Here is a 16567-nt window from a genome sequence, read left to right as displayed (position 1 = left end):
CCTAATCCGCTTATCCTCGCAAGGGTTGCGGGTGTGCTTTAGCATATCCCAGCTGTCTTCGGGCAGTAGGCGGGAGACACCCTGAACCTGTTGCCAGCAAATAACAGGGCACACAAAGACGACCAACCATCCGCGCTCATACTCACACCTAGGGACAATTTTTTCGTGTTCAATCAGTCTGCCATGCATGTTTTTGGAATGCGGGAGGAAACCGGAGTACCTGGAGAAAAACCACGCAGACACAGGGAGAACATGCAAACTCCACACAGGAAGGCCGGAGCTGAAATTGAACCCGGTACCTCTGCACTGTGAGGTCAACGTGCTAACCACTCGACCACTGGGCCACCCTCCCAATATTGAGAAACATAATTCACGTGTTCATTGGTGGCGCAAGCCTAGTTTTGAACTGCGGCCTCAGAGATTTTCAAAAGCATCCAATTTCTGTATGTCTCCGTTTGTTATCCCCCCCCCCACACACACACACGCACGCACGCACACACACACACACACACACACACACACACACACACACACCAAACCTAAATACATATTGTAGAAACCACACACTAATCAGAACCCATGTGGAGTGGCAAGTGTTTCGCGAAACCTTTTAACTTTGGGAGAGCTGTCAGGTCATCCATCCAGCCATGCATTTTCTACAACCTTTTCAGCGTCATGCAAGAGCTGGAGGCTGGCCCATCTGACTTTTGGTAAGAGGCTGGATACACTCTGACCTAGTGACCAGTCAATCACAGGACACATATACAGTATATGAACAATTTCCACGCCCATGGACAATTACCAGTCTTTAACCCTTTCATGCACCCTGTAACCTGATAACATGATAAGCTGTCCACTGTAGTAACCGCTGTCCCTGACAGGGTTAATTAACATTGTTGGTTTATGAGTGCCTGTGAAAGGAAGCCTGAGTACGAAAAGAAATCCCAGGTAAACTCGGGGTGAAAATGCAAATTGTGAGGATGACGTGGTAGCCACATGAGCCACTGTGTCGCCCTGCTCTACTACTATTATAATTCATTTATTTATTTTTGAATGCTCGTCATGTTGCAGAAGATTTGCTTGAAAGCACACTATTTGTTGAACTACACTATGATCCCAAGAGCAGGTGCTAAATTGTATGTTCACTCGAACACTCAGCGTGCTCTGTTGATGGGCACGTTGTGAGTGATTGACTAAGATTGCGATCTTGACAACTAACATCCCAAAAATTGCGCTTGGCTAAATTGCACAATCACACACTCTAACAGATTTTACGTGCAGTTGGCAACAGGTTCAGAAATGTAGCAGACCGTTGTATTTTATAAGTAGGTTTTTCGCCTTTGGTCATGCTGTAGGTTCTCACCATGGAACATTTCGGAGAGCACCTCAAGGACAAAATTACATCGGAAGTGATTGAATTAATAACACTAACCGTTTTACCTTGTAATGAAACATGCAGTTGACTAAAAATGACATCACAATGAGTGAGAGTTCAGCTTGCAAACGTCACATGACCAAATGCAGAAAGCATGTGAGCCGTGATTGGACATTGTCTGAGCCCCTAGAGACTGTGATGTCATTTTCAGTCGATTGCAAGTGGCAAAATGGCTACTGCTTGGGGTGGATAAAAACTGCTATATTTTTCTACTTAATCCAGATTTCACCAATGCAGCATTAATTAGAATTGTGTGTTTAGGCTGGTAGGGGTGCATCAAACATATTGGGCTCTATTTTGATAGACTAGTTAGTGCCCATGTGTTCACCATATAAACAGGCTTAGCTTCATTTTCTAATCGACCATTTTTAATGCTGTGCTGTGCCTCTCCGGGCGTTCCGGCAGACAGTGTTGCCTCGCCCCTCACTCACCCTAAAAGTTGGTAACAAAAAGTAGACTGTGCTCACTGTAAACACGGGTGCAAACACCCTGTCATGCCATATTCTACCTGTGCAAAGTCAAGGAAAATATCAAAAGAATGAAAACTCATCCATGCGCATAGTTTGCGCTAGACTTGTGTTTGGTATGCTATTGACTTGACTGAACTTCCCCTTGATAGTGTTTTCTTTTTTCAACTCGCAGTTGTCAGGATTTTTGGGGGCATGGTTAAAATGGGGCCCAGGGACACACTTGGGCCCCTGGGAGGACTCAGCCCTCCCCTACTATATATAAGTACTGAGCATCTTCTTCCTTCCTTTTGTGAAAACACCATAGCCCATTTCTACCGCCACAGTGTGCATCAGGCAATAACGACAACATGAAAAAGTACATATTCCCTGCATTTTTATGTGTTATCTGAGCTACCGTTTCTCTGCCACATGTAAGCGCGGTGCACACATTGAAGCAGCGGATGGCTCAGCCACCTCATCAGAGTGCTCGCTGGCTGGGGGATTGGTGCATCGCTGCGCTGTTGTGGCCACTTCACAGTGCACCACGGTCAGCTGCAATTCTGCCAATGGCCTCCTGAATTTCAACAGAGGCAAAGGAGGGGAAAATTGTACCGGCCCGCCCACCAGGGCTCAGAAGATGGCCCATGAGAGTGTGTGCATCGGTCGGAAAGGAGTGGGAGGGCATGGAGCAGGCGCATTTTGATTGACAGCTGAAGGTCAGCTGCAAGGCAGGCTCTATATTTAATGATTTTGGAGCCATTTTATATTTGATTGTTTTATTCATTCATATTTGGCAGACTTGTTCATAATACTCTAGTGGCATGTCAAATTTACAAGATATATTTTTGTGGTCACATGACAGGAGCTTTAATTAGATGTTAACAAATCAAGTATGCATGCCTTAGGATGAGCAAGCATCACTTCTATCGGTCAGCCAGCATCGGAAAATAACAATTCTGACAACTAAATGCAAGGTTACCAAAATGGTATAGAAGCGTGAATAATAACAGTGGAACATTAAAAAAGGAATGCTCTTAACAATAACTAAATACATGCCATTGGTTGAAACCTGGAATTTCTAGTATTTAAACAGCACTACTTGAAAGGTGAAATATTAGGGTCCATAATAACCTCAATTTTACAGTCAGTGGTGAAAAGATTTTGACTCATTGATTCTTATCCCATTTATATCGTGTATTTGGAAAATCCTAAAATAGTTTTAAAGTTTCTGGCAACACTAGTGATCTTGCATATGACCAATTTATTGTTTTGAAGTCTCTTTTAAAACAGTGTTGTAAAATATCTAAACTTCTGCAAGGCCATAGAGCAGTGGTGCACCTGCTTAGAGTGGAGCCACGGTCATCATAATTTTCAAACATGTAGGCGGCAAAATATGGAATAATTTGCTAGCCGGGCAGTTGCTCATCATTGTCTGTCATTTGACCACAGACATATTTATGTTCTCATCCAAGACTTAAGGTCATTCCATCCCAGCTTACTTGCTAATATTTACAAGGTATCTCTGCCTTTCATCATTTTATTTTCCCTCTCTTGAAACATTTATGGACATTCATAAAGAAACACACCATTAAGACTGAAGGGCTCGACAGTGGCTTAAGTGTCATATCGATAAATCCTGTTTAATAAAAAGAGACATCCAAACAGGGTCATGGCCCCCGTCAATGTCTAAACCCAGCCTGCATGAATGTTTAGGCACATCTAAAAAAAATAGTTCAGAGGTCTCCAGACGCCTGAACAAGCGACGTGTTGTAGAGAAGGAAGAGAGTTGATGATACTGACGCAGATCTAGCTTAGCGCTAACAAGCCTGTAGGAGTGTTTGAAAGTGATCATATGCTGACCTGAGTGGAAATATGTTTAAAAAAAATGTATAATATAAGTACAAGGTTTTAGAGTAAATGTATTGATGAATTGACATTGGATTTAATGGACCCATGGATGGGCACATAGATTGTAATTAATAATAATAATAATAATACATTTTATTTATAAGCGCCTTTCAAGACACCCAAGGACACTTTACAATAACAAAAAACACAAAACAATACGGGTTGAGCAGCGGCAGCCAAAATGCGCCAGCGTTCACTCAACCCGGAAGTCAGAAAGAAACCACAAGGGAGGGAGAGGGGGAGAAAAAAAAAACACGCTCGAACTACCCTCATTTTGAATGAGTATCACCATGTATGGATTTACTGTAACAGGTGGATACATTTATGGATGCAACGGTCGCATATACAAATTGATATAATGTAATGGATGGATGATCAATTGTATAAATGGAATGGTTGGAATGGAAAATGCAAGAAGTCAGCTCGCCAGAGTCCGATGTCGCATCAGAGGCATCCAGCATGAAGCCGCGATCACAGTGTGAATTTTGACACCCGACACTCGCATCCCACGGCCCTTTGTGTCGAAAGCACTTCAGACATTGGCGCTGATGTCACCACGCATCTAATTATGCGAATGCGTGAAGCCGCATCCACACTACGCACACGCGTATGAGTTTTGTCTCAAAGGCGCAGAGGATAAATGCCTTCCATTACACCTCTGATGCGCCAAATTCTGGGAGGGCACTGTGAAATGAGTTAATAACCTTATGTGATAGTGATGCTGATATTGGAATTTGTCGTAAAAAAAAAAAAATCCCCAAGCCCAAGGAAAAGGCGAAGCACACACGCAGATCTCATGTGGGGTAAATTGAGGTCGCTCATGATATTCTATTTGAGTCAGTCAGTCAGCCCTCCATTTCTCCACCAGCGTCAGATACAGGGCATGTTTGACAAGTGGACGATAGCACCGGGAACCCGAAAGAACATGTATCTAAATTAAAGATAATTTAGTGACGCTGTCTGCAGCCAGCGCTTAACAGCTTGTTTGTGCCTTCCCTGCAGATGGAGGTGGATGCAGACGATAAGCGCCACCGCACACGCTCCAAAGGTATTCGCGCCGATACACACAGCCATTCAGGGTGACCTTCACTTCCCCCAAAACACACTCGCGCGTATATATTGTACACACCAGTGCACATCTCACACACTTCACTTTCCCGTGTCGGCGCGCACCCTATCTATGCCTCTTTCTAATCTAGCCCACACAAACTCACGTACATCTCTATTTCAGATAAAATAATGCACAGCACAATAAAATTAAGTGTGGAACACTATAAAGAGTAGAAAGCAACTTGTGGCTCTACTCACATGTTTTAGTATTTCTAGTCATTACAACAACGTTTTGGAAAACTGCAGCAAAACTTCAGTGTGAGAATATCCAGAATCTGTCGTGGTTCTCCAAACGTAGCAACTCACATCCAGTACTGTGGCGGAAAGGCCATGCAGACTACAAAGGCGAGGCCATGCTAAAATTACAGGACTCATGTGGTTTAGAATTTTAAGTCTTTTGACTGGATAAACTATCAAACATTCTTGACCGAATAAGAAATGAATGATCCTTGTCCTGACACTAAATGGATCAATCACTTAAATGGTGGCAGTTGTGGGCACATCATGATCTCAGGTTTGATTAAGCCGTGAGTCGCCTTATCTTGTCAGTCTGAGGAGGTAAAACTGTTAGAGAACATCTGCATGTCCAAAATAATGTCTTCTAATGATGCAATCGCCATCAGTTAATTACAATAAATCGGTTCAGTGTCATGCGACACTGCTGCAAGGCCGATAGTCATAAAATTAATGGCATGCCTATACAAAGACCGACATTTTTCGGACTTTTTCTAATGACGAGCGCAGAATTGTAAAAACGGGCATTTTGACAAACAGCTACTTCAACCAATATTGGTGAGCATGGTGACAGCCATCATAAATGAACACGACATTTGTATAAAAGCAATTGAAGAGCCACTGTTTCAATATCAGCCTGCTGTGGTAAACACAAAATGTTCCTCTTAGCTGTGTGTTTTTTCATTTCTATTTATCTAAGCTCATTCATACAGTTTGATATATGTTTCCATTTAAATTGACAGGTGTTATTGTTATTTAGGTGCATCGTGAATTTCATGCTAGTGCAAGCCTTGTTTCACCTCTTTGGGATATCGGTTCATCTCTCTGTGCCATTGTGGGCGTTTTGGCGTGCCGAGGGCTTTTCCTTTGAAATAAGCATGGCGCATCTGACATTTTGTTGGCACAAAGTCATTTAAGCTTTCCACCTGCTGGAACCATATCTCACTATTGGCACAAGGTGGATCACTTGTCTAGTGCCATTTTGGTAAGTCGGATCAGGCAGGTATGGTCGAGGCAGAGAGACTCTGAGCTGTTAATCATCGTCAAAATATATACACTGAACATATTATTATTATTATTATTATCACCATCTTTATTATATATTTAGAAGATCATCCCACTGGCCGCAGCACATCTTGGGGGGGAAGGAGTGTTGGGATGGAAGGCACTCTCCTAATGTCTACTGTACAGATCTGTGATCTCCCTAGCCAACGTTAATGATCTACTCATGGAGGTCTGCTTACAGTTCTTTATAAGCATGTTTTGTTGGGCTCAACCGGCCACAGGACTCAGGCAAATCACTTTCTTCTTCCACCATGTCAAAGACATGCAGCGCGCCCCTCGCACATTGCATTCAAACAGCATGAGAGGATCCGCCTCGAATGGCAGCACCTGTGTACACGCCCACAACAGCGCAAAATGCCCATTTCTCCTGTGCCCATTTGCAGGTGTTGGCAAGAATACCAAAACCACGTCTACCCCAGGTCCATATCGAATCAGACAGCGCCTTGCTCAAGACTTGAACAGATCTTGGAGATGCCAAATTTACATTTTTCATCACAATGATTAATTGAAAGAAAGAAAAGCCCTCGCCTGTTTGTGCTGTATTATTTCAACCAGTGAATCACTCTAAGGATGTTTTTTTTGTTGTTAATAGTTAATACAACACCTGTTCAATGACTCATTTCGCTGTTAAGTTACACGGATGAAAAGTCCCATTCATATAACACACAGCACGTCTCTTTTTCTGTCTTAGAGAAGAAGGAAACTGACATTTTCTTGCTTCTTAACTGATATTTCTCTTTTGCCCTCTCAGTGCCTGTGGATCCAGCATTAACGCAGCTTTTCAGGTCAGTGGAATTTAAAATAATATTCTCTACTCCAAGCTGATACAGACACGCACACAGAAAGCAACCACAGAGTAAAACACCTGCTCTAACATCAAACACATGACACAAAGCCAAGCCTCATCTTGTGTTCGTGCTGAGTGGAAACACTAGAAGGCATTTAGTTCATTGTTCATCATCAATTGTTTTAGCAGCAAGCAATTTACATTAAAATCTGTTTTGAGTAGTTCTGCCAGTGAGAATCATTCCTACTGCGTCTTGTACCTTGGCCCTTGGGCATCTTAAACATCACAGACCAAACCGAACTATGCTACTATTCTTAAAACTGTCCCATTAATACAATTCCACCATATGAAATATTTAGGAAGAGGGCTTCTCCACTTTTAATGTTATAAAGTCAACAACTTTAATTATGCTATTCTGTCTCATGCACTTGATAATATTAAAAGTGATCCAATTATTAGTTCTTTATCCATGCAGCGCAACTTTTTAGGAAAACCCACATTCTTAAAGAACTCCTTGTGTGAGTTGGGTGGATGGAAGGTTCAATGTTTTCACTTTATCTGGAATTTCAAGGTTTTCTTTGTCACTGTCAGTTACTTTAACATATTTAAAACTGACAAGGAGATAGTGTCTGCCATCTGCCTTCGCTATGGTAGCTACTTATGGTCTATATTAGCAGCCTGGTACTTCACAATTTCTGCGCAGGTGTCCATGCAAAGGCATTTATTTACTTGTTTGGGGTTTTTTTTTTTTTTTTTGCTGGTCTGTCATTTGTCATTCGCACACGGCCAGGCCAACCGTCCGTCAGTCCGTCATGATTTCAAATCGAACCAAAATTGTCATCGTCAGTCTGTTGCTCCTCAGTCTGTCATCATTATTTGAATCGCAGTTTCGTCACCGCTAAATTACGTCACCACTATTTTAGGACCGTCAGTAAATTTCACCGGTTCGCCAGTCCAACATTGTCAGTCTGTCACTCCGTTATCGTTATTGAAAGCGCTTTGGTGTTTCTGTTGCTGCTAAACACTGTATGTCCATGATCTATAATGGTGCAGCCAGACCAAACGCAAGCTTTCTCCTTCTTATTTTCCTTTTCCGTAAAAGACTTGACAGGCTATGTTATCTAATATAGGTCAAAGCTGAGGATTTCTGATGACGCATTTCCATTGGCAATGTCGTCCATTCAAAGCAACCTCGGGTGTGTATTCAGACAAATGCACTTGGGGCGGGTTTCCATCAAGTCTGTCAATGAAGGACTGAGGAGGTTCGTCTCGTACTGACCCGGTTAGTCACGATTTCGGTGGCGGACATAAACCCGCTTCTGGCTGCGCTTTGCCCATCTTTTTTTTTTTAATTTTCCCATTCGCATTTTTAGTTCAACAAGAAACTGGACATTTAACATGTCAATTTACAGTATATTTATGAGTACTCTTTGTTGTTTCTGATCGTAAATCGAGCCTGCCAATTTCCTCAATACTTTCCATTTCAATGTACCTACCACTTAAAGTGCTTCACGGAGCCCTTGTCACAGTTTATTCGCTCATGTTCCACAAAGTGCTGCACATTCTCTTGGGAGAATGAGGCATGCAGCCCAAAGGATGTGTATAGTTCATTAATGACCGTCACTCAGCCTACAAAGCCACGCAATCCCAGTTTCCGCAGTCACGTTAGTCCGAGAGGGCATAATTAATGTATGTAGTCATGTAGTATGTCTTATTTTAACATACTGTGTGTGTGTGTGTGTGTGTGTGTCTATATATTCACATCATGATATCATTTCCCTGTGTTAATTACACAGTACAAAAAATAGTTTGCTACAGAGTACCATAGTTACTATTTCAGTGTCCTCTATTTGTCTTTGGGATATGTTTACACCCCACCAATATGTGAAATTCTCATTTGTCCTTGACTATGTGTTCGGAGGCTGCAGCAAAGATAAGGGTTTCCGCCTATTGATATCAATAAATAATATTGCACCTGCAAGATTACTACTTTGTTGCCTTTAGCTGACATCCGTAGATAGTATAGGTGTACCCTCCCTCCTCTCTCCCCAATCCTTCTTTCCCTATACGCTCCATCCATCCCTTCCCTATTTTAAGGCAGTCACTCCTCCCTCACGTATCCCTTCCTCACGCTCCTGCTGCCTGCAGATAGTAATTAATCAGGGGATCGATGTGAGACCTATCTCCACGCTGAGCCGTCTATAATGTCAATAATGTGGCTCAATGGCCCCTCGCTCCAGAGAGCTGATCGTTCCCAGGATGAATAAGTTTGACTTTCGAGAGAACTTCCTAGGTTGGCTCACAGAGACTGTTGCTCCTAGACTGGAGAGATAGTGTTCAGATTTTGCAAAAAATAAAAATAGAACATGACAGGGTGAGTGAATTCAATAGGCAATATTTTGGTCATAGAACTGCATCTCAATGTGAAGTTGTTTAGACTGCACGTGTATGGTGGCAGTTGACAACAGGCAGCAGAGACTGGATGTGAAAGTATCTCTTCCATTCACAGCTCCAATTACATGGTTAAGTCTCTTTTATGAAATATTAAAAAAAAAAAATCCTTGTCTCACCCCCCCTCGGGTGGTGTCCGTCCCTCATTCAGCTCGGGTCCTCTACCAGAGGCCAGGAAGCTTGAGGGTTCTGCGCAGTATCCTTGCCGTTCCCAGCACTGCACATTTCTGGACTGAGATGTCCGATGTTGTTCCCGGGATCTGTTGCAACCACTCATCGAGTTTGGGGGTCACTGCCCCGAGTGCTCCGACCACCACAGGCACGACTGTCACCTTTACCTTCCAGGCTCTCTCCAGCTCCTCTCTGAGCCCTTGGTATTTCTCGAGTTTCTCGTGTTCCTTCTTTCTGATGTTTCCATCACTTGGGACCGCTACATCCACTACAACGGCTTTCCTCTGCCCTTTATCTATGATCACGATATCTGGTTGGTTCGCCATTACCATCTTGTCAGTCTGGACCTGAAAGTCCCACAGGATCTTCGCTCTGTCATTCTCCACCACCTTCGGAGGTGTTTCCCATTTTGACCTTGGGGTTTCCAGTCCATACTCCGCACAGATGTTTCGGTAGACTATGCCAGCCACCTGGTTATGGCGTTCCATGTAGGCTTTCCCTGCCAGCATCTTACACCCTGCAGTTATGTGTTAGATCGTCTCAGGTGTGTATATATATATATATATATATATATATATATATATATATATATATATATATATTGAACAGAGACACCATCTGAATAAACCCCATCATGGCTTTCACACAGGGGGTGCACAGAGAGGGAGAGGGGCTGCTCCTGTTTCCCCTCCACTGCTGGTCATTTGCATATTTACAGTCTATCATGCTAATCACGTTTATTGAGGGGATATAAAGAGTGTGCATGAGCTCACTCGAGAAGGACAGCATTTGTCCCAGCCTCTATTAGATGCACTGGGAAGATAATTCCACACGACCGCTGCCACCCAATACACACACACACACACACACACCTCTTTGAAAAGAAATGGTTTCTCCGATGCTAATCCAATTTCAAAAGACAAAAAGAGGCATCTTATGTAACTAGGCCAGCTTTTGCTAATTATAGTGTTAATGCACTGAGAAGAATTCCCCTGATTTGGAACAGAGACCAAGATTTCCGAAGATATTTTTGTTTTGTTAGATGTTGGCGAGTAGAGCTCTCAGAGTATCACTTTCATACAAAGCACAGGATTTATCATCAATGTCTGCTTTGAAACTATATTATGACTGGTTTAATGGTAAAACAAACAAAAACCTACACTGCATACAACAAACAGCCAAAACCGACCACTTGTGTTTTGTGTTCGGATTTAATGTTCAGATTCACCAACGTTATTAATTCGATGCCAGCATCACATTCCATAAAAAAATAAAATAAAATAAAAAACTGAAACGGGGATGACATAAGGCGGAAAAGGAGGAATGTTTAAAAAAAACTGCATTGAAAACCGGCATCATTGTGTGTTGCTACATTGAAAATGTGAGTTAAAACTCAACAGTGTAAAGTGAAAGCCATACATCAGAAAAACCCAGAAACATTTCAGGCTTCGATAGGCCTGAGCTTATCAGGGATGGACTAAAGTGCAAAAGTGTGTTGTGGTCTAATGAGTCCAAATTTCAAATTGTATTTGGAAATTATTGGGTCGAAGAGGAAGAGGACCATTATGCTCAGGGAAAATTCAAAAGCCAGCATCTGTAATAGAATAGGGTATCATGTTAGCACGCGTGGCATGGGGAAGTTGCACTTTTGTGAGGCCACCATTAATGCGCCAAGCCACATTCTGCACTTTACAACAACGTTGCTTTGTAGTAAAAGACTTTGAGAACTAGATTGGCCTGCCAGCAGTTCAGACCCGTCTCCCATTGAAAATATCTGCCACATTATGAAGCACGAAATACGACGAGAGACCCCGGACTGCGGAACAGTTGAAGTCCGTGGTTCCCAAACTCTTATTGAGTGTTAAAACGAAACATGATTTTGCACAGTTGTAAACATTCCCCTATCCCAGATTTATTTATTTATTTTGCAGACATCAAATTCAAAACGACGGAATATTTGGAAAACAAAAACATTTAAGAATTTGAACATGAAATATTTTCTTTGTAATGTATTCAATTGAAGGTTAAAAAGGTTTTTCAAATTGTATTCTGTTTTTATTCATGCATTACACAACATCGCAACCTCATTGAAATTGGGGTTGAATGTGGTAAGAGCAGTACAGTATTATTTATTGTAGAGTATGCAGTGGTCTTTATACAAGACGTCTTTGTCAGTCCCGATGTGTGCTACGTAAGAGCAGCTCAGCTAAGCCCTCATTTTTTACCCTGTCAGATTTGCGCTTCCACACAAAAGACATACAGTTGTCCTCTGTCGCAAACCGAGCGGGTGAGGAAGTCATGTAGACCTCAGCCAAGCTTTAATTGCTGATGTCAGGTCTGAAACACGGGCGAACAGGAAATAATCAAGTTAATGAAACATTTTAATTATTCAACATAATTGTGGAATGTGATGAAGGTGTCAGCGAAACCCTAATCTGCAAGGTGTCCCCTCCAACACTCGCACAGAGGCGTGCACGGATGCACACACACAGACATTCCAAATACTCTCTCTCTCTCATTCTCCTTTGTTTCACCATTGAGAACACCTGCTTTCCCTCATCTGTATTACGCACACAACAGGAGAGCGATCAGTCTGAGTTATAATTACTTGTACTCGTCCGCTCCGGGTCGCTGCCCAATGCCACCCACCTCTGCCTGCATGCCCACTGCCCCGAGCTCCTGTGGCCACTCTGCATGTCACTGCAGGACTTGCTGGCATATTGATCCAAGGAGGAGCAGCAGATAACAAGCGTGAAGGTTTTTCTGTGCATTCTTCCTTCCTTCCTTCCTTCCTTCTTTCCTTCCTTCCTTCCTTCCTCTTCCACAGTACCCCTCACATCTTCGCCGGTTGTCTCCGGTACTGCTAATTCCCTCTTCAGATGGCACAGTTCTCATTTGCATACTTATCAATGTGTGTTTGGACCAACCGACAGAAGCTGTAAGAAGGTGGGGGTTGTTAATATGTTAATTAGCCTCCTCCATTTTCTCCTGCTCAATTTTAGACGTGGGTGCACCAACCCATATCCTCCACCGGCTTGCTCGCTTTCCTTTATGCACAACAGAGAATCCACAAAAGGTGAAAATGCTTTTTGGCATCGCAATCTTTTGTGCTCCCCATTGTAAAGTTTTTTGTTTGTTTGTTTTGTTTTGTTTTTTGGGTCAACCAATCGGTCAACTGCAGTCTGACCAGCTTTATGACAAAATGTTAATTCCAAACCAACATCTGGGATTTTGATGATGCATATTTAATAATAGGTAGCCATTCCACATCATTTCCATGTATTGTCCAAGACAAGGATGAAATGATGCATGCTTTATACAGTACGTTGTCAATGTGATTTCCAAACTGACAACTTTGGTTGCAAGCAACCATGCCATTGGAGGGAAAAGGACACCTTGTTATTTCTGACTTCTCTGCTCATTGAAGAAAGTATAGCAGGTAGTTCATGGCGCCTACCTGTTCTAACAGATTAGTGCATATAACCGATTGAGCGGGCTCCGTACGGCAAGCAGCTGTTGCTGACATTAATTGGGTACGGCCAGGGATGTTAGAAGCAAGGATATGCAGGGAATTTCTTTCCTTGACCAAAACAATTTTTTTAAGGTTGAAACTATGACAATTCTTTTCTGATTTAAAATGATTTTTTGTTTGTTTGTTTCTCTATGCTGCCAATACACGTCAGTCTTGGAAGTATAACATCTCGTTTCGGGGGAGACTTCGGATTCTGATGGGGATATCGTTACTTGTCATATGTGGGGTCTCTCAGCTACTGTCTTGTGTTTACACTGGCTTTTGTTTTCTCAATTTCAACCCACTTCCCTTTTCCCAATAATGTCAGCAGAATTCCCGTTTTTCCCACTGTGTTGTCCTGCTTGTCTGCTTCGTACAGTATTTGAGGGGTATTTAACGAATAAGGGGGGGAACTACAGTAAATGCAATGCAAAGAGATTAAATAAAACCAAACGTGAGATAAGGTGAGTGATCACCTTTTTCTTTGCAGTAATAAAAGCCTCGCCAAATCCAACTGGCCTTGCCACTGTATTCATATTTTCTTCTGCGACCTACAAAGAGGCGTCACGTTCAACCCACACTGTGCAGACTTAATAATTACGCTCACTTTGAATGCAATTTCCAGGCTGGGGAAATGATTGACAGATTGTATCCATGGTGTCAAGGGGACATCCCCCTCCTGACGAAGGCAAAAATTAGAGAACAGCAGGAGCTAAATGACACATTTGCAAAGACCTCTGCCAAGAGGACAGGAAGCATGATGAATGAGAAAATGATGAGAACGCAGGGTGAGTCACATCGGAGCACAGAGACGATTGGAGGAACGGATCTGAAATACATCTGCTGGCACACGCACGCTCGCACACGCCCACAAACATATATTGACAAAAGCATAGAGAAAATGGATCCGCGGTACAATTGGAGTGCAAAGGAAAAGCTTCTTAAATGCCATTTCTACAGCTGGGATGCTATATACTCACCACCTACCCACCCACACACACATGCGTGCACCTCACACAAACACACACACACACACACACACACACACACACACACACACACACACAGTCATCTCAACGCACTCATGCTCTCAAAGCACTCAGACTGATATGAGAGCAACAAGCAACCAGCGGAGTGGCAGAGGTTTCCTGATCTCAGGCTATGTACGGCATAAGAGCTCGACAACAGCAGGAGGTGGGCAACATGAGTGACAGATGGCTTCTGTGTACTTACAGTGAGGCAAAATAGCTGAAGAACATCATCTTATGTGGCTATATGTGAGGGAAATAAAATATCATTTGATTCCATATTTGATGCTGGAGGAGCTTGGGAATGAAAATATTCAGGAAAAATATGTTTCTGTTCAATTTGGCTACAGATTACTCTCTTAGTCACCATCCGACTACATTTCTCAAGCCCGAATGACATCCCGATGTCGCTGCTGTAGATCCTGGTTGTGTGGATCAGGGAGTCTATGTCCCTTTCGCTCTTAGCATACAGCTTTATGTCATCCATGTAGAGGAGGTGACTGATTGTAGCTCCATTTTTGAGGCGGTATCCATAGCCTGTCTTGGTGATTACTTGGCTGAGGGGGTTCAGTCCTATGCAGAACAGCAGTGGGGAGAGTGCATCACCTTGGTATATGCCACATTTGATGGACACTTGGGTAAGTGGCTTGCCATTGCCTTCAAGTGTGGTTTTCCACATCCTCATCGAGTTCGCAACGAAGGCTCTTAGGGTCCTGTTCACCTTATACAACTCCAAGCATTCAGTGATCCATGTATGTGGCATCGAGTCATAGGCTTTCTTGTAATCAATCCAGGCTGTGCACAGGTTGGTACATCGGGACCTGCAGTCTTGTGCGACTGTTCTGTCAACCAGGAGCTGATGTTTGGCTCCTCTGGTATCTCTACCAATGCCCTTCTGTGCTTCGCTCATGTAATGATCCATGTGTCCACTTATCTTAGCCACAATGATGCCTGACATGAGCTTCCATGTTGTGGAGAGACAGGTTATTGGCCGATAGTTGGATGGGACTGCACCCTTTGAGGGATCCTTCATGATCAGGATCGTTCGCCCTTCGGTTAGCCATTCTGGGTGAGTCCCATCCCTCAGCAGCTGGTTCATTTGTGCTGCTAGGCGCTCATGGAGTGCTGTGAGTTTCTTTAGCCAGTAGGTGTGGACCATGTCCGGGCCTGGTGCTGTCCAGTTCTTCATATCTGAGACTCTTTCCTGTATGTCTGCCACTACTGTTACCATAACAGTGGCAGACATACAGGAATATATACAGTATATATACAGTATATATATATATATTTTTTTTTTTAATTATTTTCATCAACGTTCAAGTTCATAAATTCTATTGGAGCACAAAGTCCACCTGTTGTTTGGCCACCTAATCCTCAAAATCTTTTAAACGATGGCGGAAATCTTTAAAGTGTACAATTTGGCATACAATTATTGACATTTTGGATGATAATACAAAAGGTATTATCATCCAAAATGTCAATAATTGTTCATTAGTTTGGTAGCCACATTTTTTTTTAAATTTGTTTCTCACGTATGCATAGATGAAATCTGCAAGTCGCTTACAATATGACTCTGGATTTGTCCAGTAGCTTGTGTCCAATGTGAGGCTACTTGCTGGACCAAATCACTTGTGTCTACTGTCTGTTGGTCCATTGAGTGTTTGCTACTGAGCATGGTGCGCTGTCGGTAGACCGCTATCTGGCTAAAGTGTTGCCATCCTGGCTTGAAGAGCCCTTGACTGGAGCAGGGTCTTCAGAACAAGCTCTCCGCCTGGAAGCAGAGAGGGTTAGAGTGGCACAGGCCAGCACACTGACTGCACGCACGACACACACACACACACACACACACACACACACACACACACACACACACACACACACACACACACATATTCACACGTCACACATTTACTCCTAGGCTCTTCCCCTGTGTGCAAAGGCAGACATGTCACACCCATGCAGGCACAAGCTCACGCACACACACACACACACACACACACACATCTCCTAGGATGTTACACACACGCAGGCTGCTTCACATGTAGAACAGCATTCCCAGCTGAGTGCTTCTCTCCAAGCTGGCAATTTCAGAAGAGAGAGAGACTCAAGTTAAAGTATTCAGGGCATCAAGTTGGTTTCAACGTGGGTCGTTGGGAGTTGAATGGCGAAATGGCCCCACTGCAGGAGTCGTCTTCTCTAGTTCATATATCTCATTCAATGTCTATCCGCAAGGTAAGCCATCATGCCAACCTCTTGTGGCATTGCTGGATTTTCGCTGTTGATTTCATCTGATGCTCTGGCAGTTTATGAAAAAACAAACCTTGATACATCTTTGCCGTGAGTAAAAATTCCAGCCATGAAACAAAAACAATGTTTTATGACTCAGATGCATGCCATTGAGCGGCTCAGTGGTCGAAT

General features: G+C 43.1%; 1 protein-coding gene across 8 annotated transcripts in view; it reads left to right on the top strand.

Annotated features, from left to right (window-relative positions):
- The window catches only part of myt1lb (myelin transcription factor 1-like, b), a 120557-nt gene that overhangs the window by 38531 nt on the left and 65459 nt on the right, over nucleotides 1-16567 (top strand). For 7 of the 8 annotated variants that reach the window (XM_086127334.1, XM_086127335.1, XM_086127339.1 and 4 more), the window contains exons 3-4: nucleotides 4795-4840; nucleotides 6953-6986. The exons of the other annotated variant lie outside the window; for it this stretch is intronic. In XM_086127334.1, the coding sequence (XP_085983460.1) occupies nucleotides 4795-4840; nucleotides 6953-6986 (80 nt within the window). The remainder of the gene's footprint in view (nucleotides 1-4794; nucleotides 4841-6952; nucleotides 6987-16567) is intronic. 8 annotated transcript variants of the gene reach the window in all.

The sequence above is a fragment of the Hippocampus guttulatus genome, chromosome 13 (genome assembly GCF_054856545.1).
Source record: "Hippocampus guttulatus isolate MCC_2025c chromosome 13, RoL_Hgut_1.0, whole genome shotgun sequence".
NCBI lineage: Eukaryota > Metazoa > Chordata > Actinopteri > Syngnathiformes > Syngnathidae > Hippocampus > Hippocampus guttulatus.
This window is presented reverse-complemented; position numbering and strand designations above follow the sequence as displayed.